The sequence below is a fragment of the Malus domestica genome, chromosome 08 (assembly GCF_042453785.1).
Source record: "Malus domestica chromosome 08, GDT2T_hap1".
NCBI classification, from domain to species: domain Eukaryota; kingdom Viridiplantae; phylum Streptophyta; class Magnoliopsida; order Rosales; family Rosaceae; genus Malus; species Malus domestica.
The window spans coordinates 26,706,608-26,725,053 of NC_091668.1; the positions used below are offsets into that span (position 1 = coordinate 26,706,608).

General features: G+C 36.9%; 1 protein-coding gene across 1 annotated transcript; it reads right to left on the bottom strand.

Moving 5' to 3' along the window:
- Positions 1-17,927: 17,927 nt before the first annotated feature.
- LOC103441749 (uncharacterized) lies at positions 17,928-18,446 on the bottom strand. Its single transcript, XM_008380447.3, has 2 exons — positions 18,179-18,446; positions 17,928-18,088 (listed from the first exon to the last, which is right to left on the bottom strand). Exons 1-2 carry the CDS (start codon positions 18,444-18,446, stop codon positions 17,928-17,930), a joined length of 429 nt encoding a protein of 142 aa, XP_008378669.3.

The window sequence follows — 18,446 nt, forward strand, 5'->3', positions numbered from 1 at the left end:
AGGAAAACTTCTTGTTTGGAGACTTGAAAAATCCAAGTCACTGAGTGGTCGTGAAACTTCCGAGTATCAAAGTGCAGTAGCATATGGTAGGAGTCCCCCAAGTCTCCGGTCGAGGGAGTTGACGAATGAGGCATTTCCTTTCTAAGTGGTAGCCTAAAACTCCTTCTTCATATATATTTGTTATGAAAGTTGTTAGGCCCAAAGAAGAGAAGGCCTAGGCAATTTTTTTTTTTCGAAATTTTTTTTTGATTTTTTTTTCTTTTTTCTTTTTGAATTTTCGAATTTTCGAATTTCCGAAAAAAAAAATATATATATATATATATTTAAAGCTTTGTAGGTGAAGCTTTGGTGTTGAAACTTTGAGGATGAAGCTTTGTTGGGCACCATGAATTGATTTTGCTTCACACTATCTTGATCAAGATAGTGTGAAGCTTTTGTAGGTGAAGCTTTTGTGTTGAAGCTTTGTAGATGAAGCTTTTGTGGGTCAAGCTTTTGTGGGTCAAGCTTTTGTGGGTGAAGCTTTTGTTGGTGAAGCTTTTTTGGTGGGGGAATCTTTTGTTGGTGAAGTTTTTGTGGGTGAAGCTTTTGTGGTGGAGGAAGCTTTTGTGGGGGAAGTTTTTGTTGGTGAAGCTTTTATGATGGGTGAAGCTTTTGTTGGTGAAGCTTTTGTTGAAGCTTTTGTTGGTGAAGCTTTTGTGGTGGGGGAAGCTTTTGTTGATGAAGCTTTTGTGGTGGGTGAAGCTTTTGTAGGTGAAGCTATTGTGGGTGAAGCTTTTGTAGGTGAAGCTTTGGAGTTGAAGCTTTTGTTGGTGAAGCTTTTGTTGGGTTTTGATTTTGCTTCACACTATCTTGATCAAGATAGTGTGAAGCTTTTGAGAATTTGTAGTTGTCCTCCATTGATGAAGCTTTGTTGAATTTCCCTTTTCTTTTGTTCTTTTTTTTTTGGAAAACTAGAAATTTGAAAATGTGGGAGAGACAACATATATAAATTTGTGAAGCTTTTGAGAATTGTGGTTGCCCTCAATTGATGAAGCTCTTGTTGGCACCATAAATTGGTTTTGCTTCACATTGTCTTGATCAAGAGTGTGCGAAGCTTTTGAGAATTATGGTTGCCCTCCATTGATGAAGCTCTTGTTGGCACCATAAATTGGTTTTGCTTCACACTGTCTTGATTAAGAGTGTGCGAAGCTTTTGAGAATTGTGGTTGAACTCCTTTGATGAAGCTCTTGTTGGCACCATAAATTGGTTTTGCTTCACATTGTCTTGATCAAGAGTGTGTGAAGCTTTCTACGAGTTGTAGTGTTTGCATTGTTACAGAGAAGAAATGTCTGAAGCAGATGTAAGAAGGCTGAATAGCTTGATCTTCGTATGCCATGCACTGAAGTTGTTGTTGGCTTGCAATAAGACTTTGTTGGTGACTATAACTCTTGTTGGGCATAAGTGCTCCCCTAGTTGAGTTGTCAAGCATGAGGGTTTTTTATTATTTGTGAATGCTAGGAGTTCACATGTACAAGTTGTACCACTCGTCTTCTAGTAGGTGGAATGAATGGTGAGATGCTTTCATCACTTGGTTGGTGGTACGAAGATGAGTTCCTTCTTCACCTGGTTGGTGGCATGAGTGGCAAGTTGCCAAATGATATTAGAGTACGGGTTGTACATTTCATCACCTGGTTAGTGGCATGAAGATGAGTTCATTCTTCACCTGGTTGGTGGCATAAGTGGCAAGTTGCCAAATGATATTAGAGTACGGGTTGTACATTTCATTACCTGGTTGGTTGCATGAAGGAGAGTACGGGTTGTACATTTCATCACCTGGTTGGTGGCATGAAGATGAGTTCCTTCTTCACCTGGTTGGTGGCATGAGTGACAAATTGCCAAATGATATTAGAGTACGGGTTGTACATTTCATCACCTGGTTGGTGGCATGAAGAAGAGTACGGGTTATACATTTCATCACCTGGTTGGTCATGAAGATGTGTTCATTCTTCACCTGGTTGGTGGCATGAGTGGCAAGTTGCCAAATGATATTAGAGTACGGGTTGTACATTTCATCACCTGGATGGTGGCATGAAGGAGAGTACGGGCTATACATTTCATCACCTGGTTGGTGGCATGAAGATGAGTTCCTTCTTCACATTTCATCACCTGGTTGGTGAGAATAAGGGCAAGGTGTAGAGGCACATTGTAGCAAGTGTCAAAGATACAAAGTATGTTGAACCCTTTTGAAGCACAATTGGCTTATGTATGGATGTGTTGGAATGTATGATGTTTATGTATGAATGTGTTGGAATGTATAATGTTTATGTATGAATGTGTTGGAATGTATAATGTTTATGTTGATTGATATGAGTGATGCTTATGAATGTTTTGCTATGCATGAAGGGATCCATGCTTTTGATATGTGAACCATGTTGGTTGTAACACTTAGTATCACATACTTTGTGTCAAAGTATGCATGTTGAAGCTCTGAGTTGGAGTATAAGGGTAAGTCAGCGTAGACCAAGTGTTCTAGTGCTAGGAACGTAAAAGACTCAGAAGAAGTTGTCTGAATTCCCTCTTCTTTAAATATTTGCCGAATGGCTTGTGTGACAAAAGATCTCAAGCGGTTGAGAGTCAAAACATTTGTAATGTGTATGCCTTCTTATAATAGCATTTCTTTCAGTACCTAGTCCTCCACTTTGAAAGAGTGAGGCTTGGCCCCATAATCATCATAGTTGACGGTACGTTCATCCCTGGTTGTCTTAATACGAACTTTTATCCTTCTTGATACGTGTCTGAATGGCCAAGATCTTCTCACTTGGTAGAACTTGACTTCCATTTCCCACTTGTTGATTGGGGTTAACCATATAGGGGTTCTCTTGGTATGTCCTTGCTTCGGCGGAGATGTGATTGTAAGCCTGTGCCATCACCTCAGAGTAAGTCTTCCAAGTATTAGCATTGATCATGTACTTGAAGAAACAATCATGTAGGCCTGCCATGAAGGCCTGGAGGAGGACGGTCTTGTCATCTGCCTCAGCGTAACGAGAATACTCATGGCTAAAGCGACCGTCATACTCTCGTAGTGACTCGTTCGGCTTTTGGTGAATAGTGTACAAGTTATCTGTAAAATGCAAGCGATCAATCTAGAATATGTGTTGAGAAACAAACAGTTTCCTCAGTTCTTCAAATGAGTCTACTGTCTCAGGTGGAAGACGGCAATACCATTTTAGAGCTCTGCCAGAGAGGGTGGAGGGGAAGAGAAGACATCGCTCTTCATCGGTGTGCATTTGATATGCCATGGTGGACTTAAAGAGGTTAAGGTGTTCAATTGGGTCATCCCTTCCAGTATATAGTTGTAAACCAAGCTTTTGTTTTGTCTTCACTTGAAGGAGGTGTCGAGGATCGTCCTTGTGAGAGGGCCAGGCCTGGGTTGGTCCCAGTCAGGTATCTCGGCCTGACGTTCGGCTTTCAACTTGTTTACTTCTTCAAGGAGCTGTAGGACAAGGGGGGTCCTGAGTGGAGCCATGTACCACTGGAAATTTCTTTCGTAAGTCTTCATCGCTTCTTGGAAGTAGGAAAGTTTAAGGAAGGGCGTGTGGTTTTTTCTTGGACTCGCCGTACTGACTTCTAGGGCGAGTCTATCGGAATACCTCAGAGTCCCTTATACCTTCATGTTCATCTGGGACCTGTTGTTCCTTCCCTAGATTGGCAGCAGGCCTGGGTCGTGGGAGGGGGCCTAGTCTTTCAGAAACCCTTGGGTCATTGATCTTCGAGCATATGTGGAGGGGATTCTCTTGACGTTGCTTTAGGAAGTCTCGGCAGTCACGATAAACGGCTTTCGATCCTTCCAACCCTTCTGCAAGGAGGTGTCTTCCTCCACTTCTCCTGCTTCGGGTCGAAGCATCTGGTTTGAGAGAAGTCTCATGTTGATCAATGTTTTAATGATTAGCTCGCTCCTCATCAGGGATATCCATGTCAAAGGAAGGTGACCCTCTGTGTTGGGGGGTACCCAGATGATGGTTGATGTCCATAAAGGCAACAAGCTCGCGTGTTTGAGTATGCCTAGTTTCATGGAGCGTCTCAAAGAGTTTCTCATATTGCTCCTAGAAGACCTCATTCTTCATTGCTATCTTATTATTCTGAGCTTCTAGCTCATCAACTTTAGCTTGAAGAGCAACCCTTTTTCCTTCATTCTTTCGTTGCTTCGCACTAGGTGCAAGAGGGGTGTCATTATGTGTGCTGTGGCTTCCTTCACTCCCCATGTTGGAGAGGGATGCCTGGTCAAAAGAGAGTGTACGAATGGTGGAAACCAGCTTGGCAAAGCTAAAGAGAGTGGGAATAAGTGTCGTTCCCACAGACGGCGCCAAATGTTGATGCACAAAATCAGTGAGAACTTTGGTACAACAGAAAATGTTAAGTTTGTGACCTTCGCTAGATTGCTCCAGTCACTAGTGTGGATAAGTATGTAAATGGATAGAGACAGGAAAACAAACACATGATGTACGTGGTTCACCCAGATTGGCTACGTCCATAGAGTAGAGGAGTTTTCATTAATTGTGAAGGGTTTACACAAGTACATAGGTTCAAGCTCTCCTTTAGTGAGTACTAGTGAATGATTTAGTACAAATGACATTAGGAAATATTGTAAGAGAATGATCTTTATTTATAGAAGAGAGTTTCTAGTTTCATTCTGACATTGACACGTGTTGTGTTGTGATTGGCTTCTGATGTTGACACGTGTCGCGCTATGATTGGCTTCTGATGTCAACACATGTCGCGCTGTGATTGGCCTCCTGGTTTGTGGGAAACTCTTCTGGGTCCTTGACAGTATAACGTTGATCGGTGCTCAGTAGTTTCGGGATTGGTCAAGTATGGTACAAACAAATCCTAAATTAAATAGGAAGTTTGGGAGTTACCTTTTGAAAGGATTTGATGAGGCGTGATGAGAGGGATTTGAATAAATACCATTTTTATCACCTTTGACTCTTCCTTGATTGAGTCATTATTGTCCGTTGCATGCGCATATGAATCCCAATGTGCCTCAAAGGTAATTTTGTCCTTTTAACCCAAAAGTCCAAGTGTCACCTCCATAATTTTCTTGATTATTTTTTACTCCACAAAAAGTATATATATTTTGAGAATATGGATCTCACATCAGAAAAGTAAGGAACCTTGCATGTACTTATAAGTAATTAGGCTACTCCTCATATTGTCAATTGATTTTATGGTGGAACCTCAACTTTCTCTATAGTATTAAAGAAAATTGTCCCTTGTAGGAAGCCCAATGGCCCCATATATATGTTCTCTACATCACACGATTTGTGCTATCAACGTGTTAAACTTGAAAATTAACCACACGTGAGGAGACGTCTTGAGAGTATGTATACATCAGGGGAAGAGACTTTGCATGTGATTATAAATAATTGGATTACTTTTCATATTGCCAATTGATTTTATAGTAGAATGTCAACTTCTTCAATATGCTACTACTCCCTCAAATAATCTGACTGTCTATTTTTTATTTTTCCTTAAAATCATCTATACTAAAAATCACGCAAAACTATATATGTTATATACATGCATTACACCTCGCCAATTTTAAACATATAACGTGCTAATTAAGAAACCTCGCTTTGACTTTAGATTTCTTATTGGTCGCTTTAATGTTAATTTTTAAGTATCATAATTTAATATCACAATCTGATCTATAGAAATATAATTAAGTACCTGGAAATTACAAGACCAAATACAAAATTGAAGTAATAGTTTTTTTTTTTTTTTGAACAAACGATATTATCTATATTAAAAGGGAATGAGTAACTTTAACCTCACAAAAGGCTATCAATAATGTGGTTCAAATTTGCCTTTAACAAGAAACAACCCTAAGACCTCTCACTTAAAAGTAAAGAGGAATACCACTAGACCGTAGTACTAAGTGGCTGAAATAATATGTCTTAAATAACAAGAAAAACTATATCCTTCACCATGTTTCAGTAAAAATAATATCGTTTGTTAAAAAAATATTATGAGGAATAGAAACTTAGAGGAATTTGACAAGAAAAAGAAAGGTTATAATTTATTTCTATGTTTAAGAAAAAAAAAGAATTTTATTTATCTATAGGGAGAAGGATATGGTCTTTACACAATATTTACTAAACAGTGTGATATTGAAATGTGGTGCTTAATATACTTTTTTTTTTGTAAAAAAAAAGTGGGGGATGTAACACGAGAACTTCCCAGGAGGTCATCCATCCTAGTACTACTCTCGTCCAAACTCGTTTAATGCTTAATATACTTTGATTGTACACAAATGTGTAGGATTGTTTTTATTTTTTATTTTAGTTTTAACAAACGATATTATTTACACTAAGGGTGAGAGAGTAGGTTTAGCCTCACAATGAGCTAACAATAATCTGGTTCAAATTCGCATTTGACAAGAATCAAACCTAAACCTCTTGTTTAGAAGTGAAGAGGAATATTACTAGACCGTAGTACTAAGTGACAAAAAAATGTGTAGGATTAAAATTAATTTTTTTACTTGATTTATAATAATACTACTCTAATTTAGATTAAGAGTAAATTGTAGTAATAGTCCATTAACTTTAACTCAATTGGAGCAATGGCCCCTCAACTAAAAATCCATTACCATCGGTCCCTCAACTTTAACTCAATTATAGCACTGGTCCTTCCAATATAGCTCATTTTGACAAAATTCTGACGAAGTTGACAAAAATGACCTTAGCTACACGTTTTAATGAGTTGAGGGATCCCAATTGTAGCAATGGTCATTTCAATTTAACTTATTATGACAAAATTCTAACGATGTTGACGAAAAAGATCATAGCTACACATTTTGATAAGTTGAGAGACCAATAATAATAGATTTTTAGTTGATGGACCATTGCTCCAATTTGATTAAAGTTGAAGGATCATTACTACAATTTACTCTTAAATTAAAGGAAGGGAAAATGTTTGAACTCAGAGTGCAAAATTGAATAAAATGCTTTAAAAACTAAGACAATCCACCACTTGCAACTAAAATTAAAATTTTGTTTGAAGAGATTTACTGTTCTAATTATGTGGTTAAGGCGTGCACATGAGGTCACAAGTTTTTGTTTTTTGTTCAAGCGATGCGTATGGCACTACCCATTAAAAAAAAAAAAAAAAAACTCAACATCAAAGAAACGGGTCCGGAGATTTGAGAGATTAATTAACAACGACTAGAGATCAAATTATGATTAAGCTAATCAAACCATATACGACAAGACTGGTACGACCACGAGAGGCACAGGGCTCTTATGGGCGGTGTGATAAAACCGCGGCTTCTTTCCCCTACCACCCCGACACTAAGCGGTTTCCCAAAGCGGTTTTGATTTGCATAATGCATGCACGCACATCACACAGAATACAATACAACTTTTGACAGCCCACAATATCGGAATGAGGTGGTGAGGTCGTCTCCAAACCACTTCTGGTCTTCTCCTCTCTCTCTCTCTCACTTAGTTTTGTCTTGTTATGGGTTGTTCGTTAGCACCGTTCACTGTGGATAGGGGGTCCAAAGGGGGGCAGAGGAGGCCAAAGTGCTACAGTTCTAGCTCTGCGTACTCAGCCTTTTTCTATAGATGAGAACTAGGTCGTCATTTTTCGCCTTTTTGGAGGCAGAAGCTGCTTCCTTGTGTCTGTGTATGACTGTTGTGGTAGTATAATATACATGTGTTACACAACTAACCATTATACATAGAGGCCCATGTGAAATTAGAGATTAGTTATCCCTACTATTAGGGAAAAAAGTGTTTGGTGCCCCCTAATATCAATAAAATATTGACAACCATGAATTATATTTCTTTCTATCACCTAAAGCATGAGTAATATTAGGTAGATTAACTTTCGAGTTCCTAAACGATATCACTCAAACATGGACCGAACATGAACCAATGTATTAAGTAAATACGATTTATATAAAAAATGATAACAATTGTTTGTGAATATCTTTTTTTTTTACACTATAAAGGAGAACAATTGGTAGCAAATCATGGTTATCTATCACTTCTGAGCCCAAAGAGGCTATGAGGAATTTCACCTTATCCATGGACACAGTCAAGCAAGCTCATCAGTTCGGAACATTGAACACAAGACCTCCCATATTTTTTTGTTTATTAAAGAGCCGCAGTCCGCGCTCTTACCACTGGCCACTTGTTGTGTTTCAATCATTAATTCTATATATGTTTAAGCCCGAATTTGATATCCTAATTTGTGCCCAGAAAAATACTGAACAATATACGTAAAAGGTCTATGTGTGACTAATAATAAAGTGACAGCAGTTACGCACCGTGTAAGTTATAACTAATAGCCACGTATCCCATGGCTCATCAACTGCGCCTTTTTTTTTACTCAGTATAGCGATAAATTTTGTGTTAGCAATGACCAAATATCAATTTTTTTTTACCGAAGCGATGATAATCCATGAATAAGAGAAACATGATTACAAAAATGTGTCAACTGAGTACATCTTATTTAGTGATCAAATTCATGATTTCGAGAGAATAAACGCGCAATTAGCAAACATAATAATTTTTCTACATGAAAACTACGTACAGTAAACAAAAACGCACAAATAGTAACCGTGTCAATTTACCACAATAGATTAGTGATGACAGACTCAAAACCAAAGAACACACACAGCCATTACTAAAAGCGAGGCCACACAAACTGCTAGGTGGCAAAACATACACAAAACACAATTAAGCCAAGAGAAAACCACCGTGGGCTCATCCACACAGCTGACCAATTATCAATAATGATCAAGTACTGAAAATCTTCATCCGGTAACATGGAACCAGTCAGTGAGCTTAATATTATCGTTACAGTGTAAACGTTGATGCACTGCAAAAATAAAGCATGATGTTGGTTTGGCCCTTTAAAATTTTGTCTACGTTTCCATGGATAGGAAATCCTTGAGTCCTCACTCTTGAGTCTTTTCCTGGCAAGAAAACCAGATGCATGGCAACCCCACCACATATTCATATTTTCACACAGATCCTCCGCAGATTCACTCATCATCATCAAAAGGCGTGTCAATTCAAGTATTGAAATATCCATGTCTTTCTCTGCAGTCCAGTCGATCTGCTTATGTAATGTTAAATTACATGCATGTACCAATTTGATTGCTGCTTCATTTGATTTTATACACGAAAGTCATACAAAAAAACATAAGTGATGCTTCTACACTCTTCCACTTCCATATGTCCACACTTCATTTGCTTCTGTGTAAAGTTTGTTTTTCATCTAGCTAGCTAGTCTAATTTATTAGTGACATTCTCTTTTGTTTTTTGTCTTTGTTTTTATTTCTTGGTTAAAAGAAACTATATAAATAGGTTGGTTTGATCGAAAACTATAGAAGTAGATAAAAAGTAGCTTACACAAGCCTTATGACCCATCACATGTAACTGTGACTTAAAAAGTGTATACATTCTTGTTTGTCACCTAGTAAAAATTATTGACACACCATTCAAGAAGGAATTGTGTAAACACAAAAAATGATCTAAAGGGGAGAAGCAAATTAAATACATCACTATTTTTTACATAGGAAAGAGAAATTTCAACAGGTTAAGAGATTGTTGATAAATGATGTTAAATTTAATAGTGCTAAAGAAAAGTTGTTACTAAAAGCTTAACCATCTCATAACTTTCTGCAAATTCAGTTTTTTCAACAATTTAATTGTTGGGTTTTATATATTATTCATACATATTACAAATATCACATTTTATGTAACTATAGATACTTAACAATTCCTGACATAAAATTTTACATCAATATTCCACTCATTTTGTAACAAGATGATGAAATATCGCAGATCTTCACTCATTATTAACTCATCTATTTATATTGGATGCTCTAATTTTTTTAAAGAAATTTGTTTCTCCTATATATATATAGGATGAAAAATTGAATCACTTTTGGATTTGAGATGTAGAACCATTTCCATATATATATATATATATATATATATATATGTATATATATAAGCTTCTATTGAAATCGATTGTTGAGAAATGAAAAGGTAAAGCAAAATATTGAAATTATGAGATGGTTAAGAATGTTAATTTTACAGCACTGGTGCGTCTTATCTTTATGCACATTATTCCTGGGTTCTCCTCTTGTTAGGGTTGGCATGGTCAAATACAAAAAATACAGCATGCAAAGTGCTATACCTATAAAATAATATCAACAGAATTGTCTGGAACTAGCATCTGTTTGTGTGCTATCTATAAAATAATATCAACAGAATTGTCTGGAACAAGCATCTGTTTGTTTAATGTTTCAAGAAAATATATATCAGGACTATGCTTAATTACAGGAACAAAAACAACTGTCTGGAACAAGCATCTGTTTGTTAAATCTTTCAAGAAAATATATATCAGGACTATGCTTAATTACAGGAACAAAAACAACGAATCTTGTTGATATCCAATGCTTAAAGGAACAAAAACAATGAAATCTTGTTGAGGGTGACGTTATTGCTACACATCAAAATATTCACTCCATTTTAAAACATTAATTAATGGTTTCTTTCGCAACTAATTCATGGCATTCGGGCAACTTATAACTTTCGTTCTTACATTTCAAATCGATCAATATCATCTCCACGTTTATCTGTGTACGTAATTATCCATATTCATTTCCGTCAAAAATATCATTAAAGATAGGCCTTTCGTGGGAGAGATTTTTTTATGTAACCTGCACACGAGGTGGTACACCACATGTCATTATATAAATGGTGGGATTTGTGTGTCAAAATGTTAATAACTTCAAAAATAAAATTTTCCACCACTTACATAAAAATACATGATATACCACTCGTGTTCCCGTTACATTTAAAAATTTCTCCTTTCGTGGGCAGTTTAGTCACATCTACGACCCACGACTTGGATGACCTAATTTATCCGTCATGTAAATGTGGTGAGCTAGGATTCACATAAGCAGAAGAACGAATATTGGGATGGGGGTTACAACTCACAAAGCTTTCAATCATTGTCAACCTTAGATTGAATTCATCGACATGTTATTACATATGATATTCTAGTTTGTCAGATTGCGCCTTGATTAACACTCGAAAACAATTTCCAGACGACTTATTTCTAATGTAGGATAAAGGTAGCTAGAGTACTAATGGTGAAAGATGCATTGTATGGATTGCATGTTCAGTCTACATTTACAAGGGATTAGTTAAACTTAACCCCAGCTATTGGTTAATATAAATATTAAACGCTCAGCTTGAGATGGAAATAATAACGTTGTTTAGAAAATAACCCCACTATAGTTAAAGACAAAAATAACATATATTTTTATATATGCGCTTGACACTTGAATAATATATATACATATTACATGTTCTAGCTAGCTATAGGTTAATGGAATATAATATATGTTCTAGCTAGCTATAGGTTAATGGAATATAAATGCAAAGATTTTGTTGTTGATCAAGTACTTGAACTGCAAATAGAATGCAAGGTGATGATTTAAGATAAACAAATCTAATCCCACTTGTGGCAAATCTTTGAAAAATTTATGCTTAGTATACAACATCAGGTGTCTAGCTAGGTTTTTTTTTAAGTTTGGGTTCAACAGATTAGTGTTTTTTTTTTTTTTTTTTTTGTCGAAGGGTTCAACACTTCAACAGATTAGTTGGAAGTGCGAAAATATTTGTCAATGGCGGGGGCAGCTTTAAGGAAAATTTGAAGTCCCGACATTTTTGGACCTAAATCCAACGGTCTTCCTTCAACATATATCAATATCTATACCTGGTTCACCGAAAATTAATAAGCCCAGACATGTCGACAACAAGATCTAAGAGCATCTCCAATAGGAGTCCTATTTAGGGACTCCTTCCACCACCTTTGAGTATTCATTTAAGGGCTTAAAAGGAATCTTTGTGTCCCTAAAAAAATATTATCTCAAATGGGAGAGTCCATATAGTAGAATCCCTAAATTTGAGGTTTTTACGATTTTATGTAATAATTTGATTAGGTGCATATTTTCTGTTTATATTAAACTTTTTAAAATTAATTCAACATTTTTTTAGAAGAAGTACAATATTCATTAATAATGAGGGAATACGTATAGTGCTAAGACTGGGGTGAATGATAAGGGTCTCAATAAAAACCTTGCCGGGAATTTAACCCCGTCTAAGAAAAAAAAGGAGCGTCCCGCACCAAATTACAAAATGGAATTACTATCCTCAAATAGAGAATCTAAAATCAAATCTGGTGGTTCCTCAAACCACATTAAGCAATTGGTTACAGTAAAGCTATACCTTGCCAAGCGATGTGTTGTCAACAATGTAAAAGCTTAAGAACTAAGTAAACAAGAGAGAGAAAGTTTGTTAAAACTGAACATTCACTTGTATTCAACTTGTGTAGAATAATAGTACTATTTGTATTTATACATTAGTAAGACACCTCACTTCTAACTAACCAAGGTCACTACCAATAATACAAAGACACTTGTCATAATCCTATGCACTCATAATCTCATCAACTCTATCATCCTCCCTCAAGCTCATGCGGCAAAATGCCAAGCATGAGATTGGAACAATTTCGAGTGAACTGAGGTGAACATAGGCCCTTAGTGAACATGTTTGCATGCTGATCTGCAGAAGTAACAAATTGCAGAAGAATTGTCCCTTGTTGAACTCTCTCACGAACAAAGTGGCAATCAATCTCAATGTGTTTGGCTTTTGAATGCAAAACAAGATTAGTAGCAAGAGCCATAGCAGAAATGTTATCACAATGAAGGACTGGAACATGAAAACAATGAACATGCAAATCTCTGAGAAGTTGTTGTATCCAAATAACTTCAGCAGTGGTTGTAGCCATTGCCCGATATTCAGCTTTAGTAGAGGACCTACTCACTGTGTGTTGTTTCTTAGAACTCCAAGAGATAGGAGAATCACCTAGAAAGATGACAAAGCCAGTAGTTGAACGCTGATCATTAGGATCCCCTGCCAATCAACATTTGTGTATGCTTTCAACTGAGAGGAACCTGACTTAAAAGACAATCTTAAATGCATGGTACCTCTGAGATATCTCAAAATACATTTGACAGCAACAAAATGAATGTCTAATGATGAGTGTATAAACTGACACACTTGATTGACAGAAAAAGAAATGTCTGGCCTTGTAAAGGTGAGGTACTGTAAAGCCCCAACAATACTTCTGTAGGTGCTAGGATCAGGAACAGGTGCGCTATCATGATTCAAAAGCTTTTGATTAGGATGACATGGTGTGAGACAAGGTTAACAATCTAGCATGTGCATTTTTGAAACAACTCTTACATACTTGGCCTGATAAACAAAGAGACCCTGAGGTTGATACTCAATCTGTAAGCCAAGAAAATAATGCAAGAGACTCAGATATTTCATTTCAAATTCTCTTGTTAACTGAGTAATAACATGCTGAACCTTTACATCATCACTTCCAGTGAGAATGATGTCATCAACATAGAGTAGTAGAACAATGATTGAAGAACTATCACACTTGACAAATAGAGAGGGGTCAGCATATGAGGATTTAAACCCAAGCTTAAGTAAAAAAAAAACTTGAAAACCTGTCATTCCAGGCTCTAGAGGCTTGCCTAAGACCATATAAGGATCTTTCCAATTTGCACACATTATTTGGACAACTAGAATCCACAGAACCTTGAGGCTGAGACATGTAAACTTCTCCCTCAAGAAAACCATGCAAAAAAAAAAACATTCTTGACATTGAGTTGTTTAAGTTTCTAGTTGTGAGATGCAGCTAAGGATAAAACTAATCGAACTGTGGTTAACTTAACCACATGACTAAAGGTTTCATAGTAATCAAGACTAGCCTCTTGAGAGTACCCTTTAACTACAATTCTGGCTTTATATCTAGCCACTGAACCATCTTAATTTTTCTTAATTTTGTAAATCCATTTGCAACCAACAAGATTCTTGTCAGGGGGTAGAGGTACAAGTTTCCAAGTTTGTTGCCGAATTAAAGCATCCATCTCCTCTTTCATGGCAGTTTGCTACTTAATGGACTTGATTGCATTAGCAAAAGACTGAGGTTCCTTGATTTCAGACTCCTTGTCTACTTGAACATAAAACACCTTCTTTTTAACAATCCCAAACTTAAACCTGGTTTGCATATGATGACAATTCTGAGAAGTAATACATACTGGTTGTAAATCATCAACTTGAGACACTGTAGTATTTGGATGATCTTCTGAATACACAGATAGAATGATATCTGAAGAAGAACCAGGACTTGTGGATGAGAGACAAGATCACCAGAGCTATTGTGGGGAGAACATGTGGACTGAGTAACATGTGGTGATCTAGAGGGAAAAATAGTAGGATGTGTGGAACCAAGAAATGGAAATGTGGTTGGAACCCTAGGGGTATGAATGAATGTGTTTGAATGACCAAAAACATCTTTGGGAGTGAAAGATAAAACATTATAGAATGAATGAAACTTGGATTCATCAAAGACAACTGTCTAGACACCAATAATTTTTTTATCTTTGAGAGAGAAAGATATACCCTTTGTATTATGTAGCATACCCCAGAAAGATGCACTTTGTAGTTTTAGGTTCAAGTTTATTTGTTCTATAGGGTTTCATGGTAGGATAACACAAACATCCAAAAATTCTGAAATGTTCAAGCTTAGGTGGAGAATGATATAATTTTTCAAAATGAGACTGCATTTGGAGGACAGGTGTATGCATTCTGTTTATTAAAAAAAATAGCAGTAGCACGAGCATGAAACCAAAACTTTGAAGAAGGCTTGGTGTAAAAGTGTAATAGCTGTTTCTACAATATGTTTATTTTTTCTTTCAGCTAACCCATTTTGTTTTGGGGTATAAGGACAAGATTGTTTTATGAACAATGCCTTTGTCACGAACAAATTGTTGAAACTGAGTACTAATATATTCCCCACCCTCATCACTTTGCAATATTCTCACATGAACAGCAAAATAATTTGAGACAAAAGCAAGAAAATTGACAAAAACATTGAACACTGCAGCTTTATTAGTCAATGGAAATATCCAGGTATATCTGGTACACTCATCTATAAAGGAAACATAATTCTTGTAACCTTTTATAGACATACTAGGTAAGGGACCCCAAACATCAGTATAAATTACTTCAAAAAGGAATGACAAACTTTGAAGAAATTATAGGGAAATGTAGTTTTGTAAACTTGCCATGCAAACAAGCTTTACAGATGTGAGGTTGAGAATTACAAGGAAAAGAAATATGAGATTTATTTAGGGTTGCAGTGACTATTGAATGTGCAGGATGTCCTAATCTGCAATGCTACAATGTAGAGGAAACTATTTGACCCACAAATGCAATTGGAGGAAGAGAATGAGAAGTAGACCTTTGTGGTTTAAGTATGGGAATGAGATGATAGACAACATTATTACTCAGTCCGTGGAATAACATTCTCTCGGTGACCTTGTCCTATATACAGAGAGAAACATCATCAATTATACATCGACACTTATTATCTTTGCATAACTGATTCATAGATAATAGGTGTTGAGACAATTTGGGAACATGTAACACAGAGTTCAACACATAGTTCAACTTAAAATTATGGGACTTAGTGGGAAGAAAGGAAGAACCAATATGTATGATAGCTAAACCTTCACCACTAGCACTGGTCACTATGTCATTGGAAGGATAAGGAGTTGCCATATTCAAGTTTGACAAGTCTGAGGTCATATGATAGGTTGCTAAAGAGTCAAGAAGCTAGAAATCCTGTGAAGGAACTAAAGATGAATTTCCAGTCAGTGCTTGCATAACAAGAGCAGTATTTGACTAAGGCATAGCAGATGAATACATATGTGGCATAGCAGAAGGTTGAAACTGTGAACTTGGAGACTGTGGAAACTTTCCTTGAGGAAAACCAAATGGATTCCACACAGAAACTTGACCATATTATCCAGTAGGTATTTGAGCAAGCATAGGTGAAGAAAACCCTGATAAGAGTAACCTGATAACTCTGAATGAGTCTTATTCCTATCAAAACATGTAGCAGCAACATGACCAACTCTGTGGCATATCTGACACCCATGTTGAAAGCAATTTAATGCAGTGTGACATTTGCGATCACAAATCTGACATATTTGACTTGGATTATAAGCTGGAGACATAGACTGTGGAATTCCATTGTGCTGAGAGTCATAAAAATGTGACTGAGAATAGCCTCCATGAGGATATAATTGAGTATTAGAACCATGATATTGTCCTTTAGAGTTATTGCTATAAAACTTCTTCAGTTTCCCTTTGCCTTTGTAATTATTGCCCCTAAAGTTGTTGTATGAGCCAGAGCCATGTTGAGTAACGAAAGCCATGTGAACATTACTCATATAAGGCAATTGATGAAAACCTTAAGGCACTTGTTGAACACCCTGAAGTGGCATGGGTGCCATTAGCATAAATGGCAGTGAAGCACTAAGAGTACCAGCAAAACCTTGATCCAAGATTGATGCAGGCTTTGTTCCAAATGAACTACCATGATCAAAACTGGGGCTAGAGGATTAAGTAAACATAGCAGACATCAAAGGAATCTGTTTAGAAGTTTCATCCAGAATAGTTTCTTCTGCCTTCAATTGAGATCTTAGTTATTTGGGTGACACAAGATTCTCCCGACCATGGATGACTGCCTTAATTGTATTATATTCACTTGGTAGACCTCTCAAGGTAACAATTACAATATCTTTATCCGAAATGATTACACCAGCAACAGCTTGTTGATCTCGAGACTCCTTGATCTTTTAAAGATATGCATCAATAGATTCAGGACCTTTCTTTATATTCTGTAAGTCAATCTTGAGTTAAACAATACTAGTTCTAGTAACACTATAAAAGCGTTCTCGAAGATTCAGCCACATCTCTTTGGAACCCTGATATCCAATAATACATGACAAAGCAGAAGGAGACAACGTAGCAGAGATCAAAGTCATCAAAGCTTTGTCATGAATTTTCCATAGTTTGTATGCATCAGAGATATGATGATTGTTATCAACAGTTTCTTCTTCAGAATCAGAATCTGCAAACTTATCAGGATAGGGAATAGAACCATTCACAAATCCAGCAATTCCATTTCCTTCCAATAGGAGATTCATTTGAAAATTCTAGGTAACATAATTGGAATCATCAAGTTTCACCGTGACTGTATTCCCAATACTCGGAATTAAAGATGAAATTGGAGATTGTGTAAGAGCTAATTGAACTGGAGTCACCATAGCTTTTAGTAGTGTGTATGTAAAGCTTTAACAATCTTGAGACAATTTTAATACACCAGAACAAGACACAAAGGCAATTGAACCCACCAACAACAACAATAAGCGAGTAATTGCAGAAAACAAGAATCTTAGGAATACATAACACGAAATCCCCAAATCTTAGGGTTATAGATTATCACAGAATCACAACCAATGCACGAATCAAACATGTTGATCTGAAAGAAAGGGAATAAATCGACAAAACTTGATGCACGAAGACAATCAAGAACCCAGCAAATCAATTGATGAAATGACGTTCAACCAAGCACCGACAATCTGATGAAAAATGCCAAGCAAACACCAATACACAACCGGAGAAGACGAAGAGCTGACGACCGGAGAAATCACTAAGCACCGATCACAACTAGATAAGAGTAGCAGAAGCCGACGGATCGTCAACCGGAGGCATGAGCCACTCCTGACGATGATACCATGTCAACAATGTAAAAGCTTAAGAACTAAGTAAACAAGAGAGAGAAAGTAGAGAAGGAAAGATTGTTAAAACTGAATATTCACTTGTATTCAACTTGTGTAGAATAATTACAACTATTTGTATTTATACATTAGTAAGACACCTCACTTCTAACTAACCAAGGCCACTACCAATAATACAAAGACACTTGTCATAATCTTATGCACTCATAATCTCATCAACTCTATCATATGCAACATTATTGGCCTCCCGATTCCAAAATGAAACCTTCCTATGAGGAATATTTTCCATTAGCTGACGGGTATCATCAAAGATATGACCAAACTGACCAATGTTTGCTGCTGAATCCCGTTGAAGTGCTGCAACCACCAGTAGAGCATCCCCTTCTAATTTCACCTACGCCCCGACCCACCGTCGCGCAAAGGGTGCAACCTCTCGAGCAGCCATACACTCTGCTAGCGTTAGGGATTTGATTCCTCCAACGTGCCGCGCCATTGCAACCACAAAGTTTCCATTCACATCGCGAACTACCAATCCAATACCACCCTGATCATGCCTCTCGTCCCATGCCCCATCAAAGTTGACCTTCATCCATCCTGCTGCAAGTTTCCTCCACTTTTGGGGTGTACTGACTTTTTTGCAGCTATGTTTCCCATGCCATTTCTTAAACTCATAAAGCCAAGCTTGGGCTTCGCATTGAATATCAATTGAATTCAT